Below are 6,511 nucleotides of genomic sequence, written 5' to 3' on the forward strand. Positions count from 1 at the left end.
TGAAATCTAACAAACATGCAATGAAACATGCAAATGCAATAACTCATTAACAAATTGCCACCACAAATAACTCCAGATGATCAAGTGCCTCACCATGAGAAGAAAATGGAATTGAAGCCCCTTCCACCCCACCTCAAGTATGCTTACCTTGAGGATAATCAAAAGATTCCAGTCATCATTGCAAGGGAACTCACTTTCCAACAGGAGGAGCAGTTGCTTAGTGTGTTGAGACGACACAAGAAGGCCATTGGGTGGAGCTTGACGGATATAGTAGGCATTAGCCCTCAAGTCTGTGAGCACCATATATTTCTAGAAGAGGGAACAAGGCCTGTTCGTCAACCTCAGAGTCGGCTGAACCCCACCATTCTAGAGGTTGTCAAGAAAGAAGTGACCAGACTGCTTGAAGCTAACATCATCTATCCAATCTCGGATAGTGAATAGGTCAGCCCAGTACAGGTGGTACCAAAGAAATTTGGAGTAACAACAGTGAAGAATGAGCATGGAGAACTCATTGCAACTAGAGTGCAGAACTCCTGGAGGGTGTGCATTGATTATAGGCGCCTCAACCAGGCCACCCGCAACGATCACTACCCACTGTCTTTCATCGATCAGATGCTTGATCGCCTGTCAGGTAAATCACACTACTGTTTTCTAGATGGTTACACTAGCTATTTTCAAATTCATATAGCTCCTGAAGATCAGGAGAAAACTACTTTCACATGTCCCTTCAGAATGTATGCATATAAGAGGATGCCTTTTGGCTTATGTAATGCACTGGCTACGTTCCAAAGATGCATGATGAACATTTTCTCAGATCTTCTTCAGAACTATATGGAAGTTTTCATGGATGACTTTAGTGTGTATGGTGATTCATTTAGCCTTTTCTTGGATAGTTTAGCTAGAGTATTAGACAGGTGTGTTAGTTCAAACCTTGTACTGAATTTTGAAAAATGTCATTTTATGGTACAACAAGATATTGTTCTAGGATATGTTGTTTCTAATACTGGTATTTCAGTTGATCCAACAAAGGTATATGTCATTTCTAGTTTACCTTACCCCTCCTCTGTGAGGGAAGTTTGCTCGTTTCTTGGTCATGCAGGTTTTTACCGGTGATTTATCAAGGACTTCAATAAGGTAGCATTGTCTTTATCCCGAATGCTGCAGAAGGATGTTGAGTTCGAGCTGAGTATGGACTGTAGGGAGGCGTTTGATAAGCTGAAGACTGCCTTGACCCAAGGCCCTATTATGAGAGAGCCTGACTGGAGTCAACCATTTGAGATAATGTGTGATGCCTCCAACTACGCAGTAGGAGTGGCGTTGGCTCAGCGCGAAGATAAGGACCCTTTTATAATTGCCTATGCGTCTAAGACTTTAGATGCCGCTCAGTCTAATTATACTACCACTGAAAAAGAGCTTCTGGCTATTGGTTTTGCTCTGGATAAATTCCGAGCCTACTTACTTGGTACTAAGGTGGTAGTATACTCAGACTATGCTGCTCTAAAATATTTATTAGCTAATAAAGAGTCCAAACCAAGGCTCATACGTTGGATATTGTTGCTGCAAGAATTTGATTTAGAAATTAAAGATAGGAGTGGTTCTCAGAATTTGCCTTTTATAATTGCCTATGCGTCTAAGACTTTAGATGCCGCTCAGTCTAATTATACTACCACTGAAAAAGAGCTTCTGGCTATTGGTTTTGCTCTGGATAAATTCCGAGCCTACTTACTTGGTACTAAGGTGGTAGTATACTCAGACTATGCTGCTCTAAAATATTTATTAGCTAATAAAGAGTCCAAACCAAGGCTCATACGTTGGATATTGTTGCTGCAAGAATTTGATTTAGAAATTAAAGATAGGAGTGGTTCTCAGAATTTAGTGGCAGACCACTTAAGTCACCTGGAGCACATTAAGCATAACTCCACTCCTATCAATGATGCTTTTCCATTTGATAGCTTGCACGCAATATCTGAAGTAGTTCCTTGGTACGCCCCTATAGCTAATTATTTGGTCACTCGTACCTTCCCTCCTTATTTTACCAAACATCAGAAGGACAAGCTTAAAAGCAAGTCCAAATATTATATATGGGATGACCCATAGTTATGAAGATGTGGTGCTGACCAAATAATTAGAAGGTGTATGCCACAATCAGAATTCCAGCCAATCTTAGAGGCCTGCCACTCTTCAGAGAGTGGTGGACATTTTGGTCCTCAAAGAATAGCTCGAAAAATTTTAGACTGTGGATTCTGGTGGCCCACACTATTTAAGGATGTCACTGCTTTCTGTGAATCTTGTTCACCATGCCAGAGGTTTGAAAATATATCCAAGAGGGATGAGATGCCCCAACAACTTATGTTATTTTGTGAAATTTTTTATGTTTGGGGCATTGACTTCATGGGTCCATTTCTAAATTCTAATGGTTTCTTATATGTACTGTTAGCTGTCAATTATGTTTCTAAATGGGTGGAAGAAATTCCTACCCGTACTGATGATGCTAATAATGTTGTCTCCTTTGTTCGAAATAATATTATCTGTCGCTTTGGATCACCACGAGCAATCGTGAGTGATCAAGGCACTCACTTCTGTTACAGGAGATTAATAGGTCTACTGAAGAAATATGGGATTGTTCACAAGGTGGCGACAGCTTATCACCCCCAGACCAATGGACAAGCTGAGGTGTCCAACAGAGAGATAAAATATAAACTGGAGAAGGTCGTCAAGCCTCATAAAAAAGACTGGAACATCAGGCTTGCAGATGCACTTTGGGCATATTGGACTGCGTACAAGACACCAATCGGAATGAGTCTCTTATGCCTAGTCACAGAAAGGCTTGTCACCTCTCAGTAGAGGTGGAACACAAAGCTTTCTGGGCGGTACGGGAATGTAACATGGGATTCGAGAAAGCGGGGGCTGAGCGGAAACTGCAACAACAAGAACTGGAGTGCCTTCGCCTAGAAGCATATGAGAACTCCAGGCTATACAAAGAGAAGGTGAGGGCTGTGCATGACAAGAATATCAAGCGAAAGGAGTTCAGACCTGGGGAGTTAGTCCTCCTTTACAACTCCAGGTTGAGACTCATGCCAGACAAGCTGAGATCAAGATGGGAAGGCCCCTATAGAGTGGAAAAGGCTGAGCCATATGGTGTCTTCCACTTGAGTCACCCTTCAAGCCCCACTATCCTCAAAGTCAATGGCCACCGCTTGAAGCTTTACCATGGTGAGAAGATAAAGGACAGCAAGGAGCTGGAGATCCTCCTCTTAGAGGATCCACCAACAGAAGTAGATTGAGCTTGTGGACCGTCCAACTTAAGGACGTTAAAGCAAAGTGCTAGGTGGGAGACAACCCACCATGGTATGATCGTTCCTTTTCTTTCTTAGTTTTATTTTGTTTTATTTTTCTCAGTGTCATGCATACATTCTGCATCATCACTTGCATTCTGCATAAAAAAAAAGAAAAGACGAGCATTCAATGCACAAGCGCCTAGTATGCGTACGCATCTTGAATGAATGCAAAATGGGTTCAATTGACCAGAGAGTTGCACAGTAGTTGGGCAAGAAACGTGCTTTAGGCACAATCAAGCCCACACGTACACTTAGCGTGCGCATCCGCATCCCTCTAAGAACTGGCAACCCACGCGTCTGCGTCTATGGCACGTCTGCGTGATTGCAAAAATCGGCGTAAATATATGTTTTACCCGAGATTTGCGCTAGTCTGGGGCTGGCGCTGTGTTAGGGGTACAAATTCATTCACGCGTACGCGTCTTTTTAACGCGTGCGCGTCCTTTTTCACACATGCCCATCCACGTATGCGCGTGCCTGGCGCGCACGCATCGCGTGCAACCTTGGCCCCAACACAACACAAACATAGAGTTGCGCAAGCGCGAGGCTGGACTCGCGCCAATGGCACAACCTGAGGCACGCGTCCGCGCACTTGACGCTTACGCGTCCTTCCTTTTTGCGCAATGCACGCGTACCCATGCTGTACGCATGCGCGTCGCTTGCGCCACCTCACTTAAACCTAGTGCGCCGCCAGATTCCAATCCTTTCCCCCCTAATCCTAAAATTTCCTTCTCTCCTAATTCTTTCTTCGTTCTTCCTCCTTCTTTCACCCTTCCTACCTCTTCTTCATCCTACTTCCATCTTCTTCTTCAAGGTTTCTTTTCTTCCTCTCCTCTATTCGTTTATTCTTCTTTCATTTACTGCATCTAAATCTTGCTTTCTTTCTTCTTCTAAATTTTCTATTTTTTTTGTTTTTTTTTATTTTTCTCAATGCATATAATTAAGGTATTTCATGTATAAACATGTCCTCAACATTCTTTTTCACATTTTCACAAGAATATATAACACCCAATTCTCAAACCAAACGTTTCCAAATCCAATTTTTCCCACACTTAATTCATGAGCACTCTCACTAGTCTAAGCTAACCAAGGATTCAAATTAAGGACATTATTGTTTTTCGCTTAGAGTTAATGATGTGCTAAAGTAAAGAACAAATGGGTAAAATAGGCTCAACATTAGTTTGCAAAGGATAATGAAAGGTTAAGGCTGTATGGGTATGTAAGCTAAGTGAAACAAAGGCCTCAATCATATAAGTGCATGCGTACATCAAACAATGAAAATATAGAATCAAGTAAGACAAAGATCACAATTTTAGAGAGAACAACACACACCAAGAATAAAATATTGGTTGATAAGATGTAACCAATCAAATAGGCTTAAAATCTCACTGGTTTTGTGTGTTCGAGCTCTAAAACCATGTTCCAAAATAAATTTTTTTCAAACAAGTTTAACAAAATTTTTAATTCAAATTAGTGAAATACTCTAAAAAGTTTCTTAAAAAAGAAGATATCATTAACTAAGTAGTGGTAAAATATGCACGAAATCTAACAAACATGCAATCAAACATGTAAATGCAACAACTATTTTAACAAAGAAAACTAAACATTGGTGTTGAAAAGAAAGTAACTAACCCACGGAAGTCGGTATCGACCTCCCCACACATAAAGATTGCACCGTCCTCGGTGCATGCAAAGATGTGCAAGTGGACGGGGGTTATGAGCTCAACTGCTGCTCGTCCTCCAAAGAATGTACGGAGGGACTTGTTTGTCGCCTCATTTAGAAGCCTTCTGGTCCCCTTCTTGGTGGCCATCCTGAAAGAAGAGAAAAGGGAAGAAGAATAACCCACAAACAAAGATATGAAAACAAATAAAATATAGATAGGTTAATGCCAAATAATAATAAAATTCTCACAATATGGTAGCTACAACATGACGTAAGATAACAATATCAGTACATGGCATGTCAACTAAATAGCAAACAAGTTATGAAGCACCCAAAATAATGCAAGAAATATGCAATAGTTAAGTAAGAAAATTTAACACCAATATGAGAACATCAAATATAGAAAAGAAAAGGAGAAGAAACAATAAAGTTAAAATGCCATGAATGTGAGTATGCAAATGTAATAAACAAACGAAAATGAAAGAGAATAAGGATGAGAAGAAAGTGAGGAAAGAAGAAGAAGGAGGAAGAGGGGAGAGAAGAAAAAAGAAAAATAGAAAACATGAAATGGAGTCAACGTGTGTGCCTACATCACGCGTACGCGTGAACTGAAATAGCCATTTGACGCGTACGTGTCACCCACGCGTACGCGTGGATGGCAAAGAATGCACAGTGACGCATGAGCGTCAGTCACGCGTGCGCGTGACCACTCGCGTGCTAAAAGCACGCTTCCAGGACAGTGGCAGCCCAACTTTCTGTTCAAACACTCTTTTATGCCGATTGGGAAGCCCACGCGTATGCGTCACTGATGCTTCCGCGTGGAGGGTAAAAATCGCAGGAGACGCGCACGTGTAAGGTACGCGTACGTGTGGGGTTGTTTGTGCATAAGGCACCCCTCCTGTGTAGCTCCCGTGCAACTCTCTATTCGTTTCCTCATTGTTCCGCAGTCACACACGACGCGTGCGCATCATTAACGCTTGCGCATTGCATGCCTCCTCTTTTTTTATGCAGAATGCAGGTGATGATACAGAATTTATGAATTAACACTGATAAAAATATCATAGAACTAATAGTAAAAATGAAAGATGATACCATGGTAGGTTATCTCCCACCTAGCATTTTTAGTTATTGTCCTTAAGTTGGACATTTGTTGAGCTCCGTGTCATGGTGACTTGTGCTTGAACTCATCACCAGGAAGACTTGCTTCATGATCATCTTCACCAAGGTAACTTGCTTCTTGATCTATTCCATCTAATTCTTTATAGGGAATATGCCATGGAGGTTGTGCACTAGCCTCTTTGACATTAATTTCAAGCTTCTTGGAGGAATACTCTACAACTCTAGATTTCCATGGAGGTTCAGCATCTCCTAAGTCTTCAACCACTTCTTCCTCTTCAACTATTGCGGCTTCCTCCACTTTTTCCAATACAAGTCACGTTCCTTATTATCCACTGGAGTTTCTAGTGTCTCCTTCATGCTACGCTCTTTTATTGATTCTCCACATGTAACCATG

The 6,511-nt window shown here is 41.5% G+C and overlaps 1 protein-coding gene across 1 annotated transcript; it reads left to right on the top strand.

Moving 5' to 3' along the window:
• The first annotated feature begins 2,885 nt into the window (after window positions 1-2,885).
• On the top strand, window positions 2,886-3,284 carry LOC130934355 (uncharacterized). The gene has a single exon (XM_057863933.1). It carries the CDS (start codon window positions 2,886-2,888, stop codon window positions 3,282-3,284), a length of 399 nt encoding a protein of 132 aa, XP_057719916.1.
• The last annotated feature ends 3,227 nt before the right edge of the window (window positions 3,285-6,511 follow it).

The sequence above is a fragment of the Arachis stenosperma genome, chromosome 6 (genome assembly GCF_014773155.1).
Source record: "Arachis stenosperma cultivar V10309 chromosome 6, arast.V10309.gnm1.PFL2, whole genome shotgun sequence".
NCBI classification, from domain to species: Eukaryota; Viridiplantae; Streptophyta; class Magnoliopsida; order Fabales; family Fabaceae; genus Arachis; species Arachis stenosperma.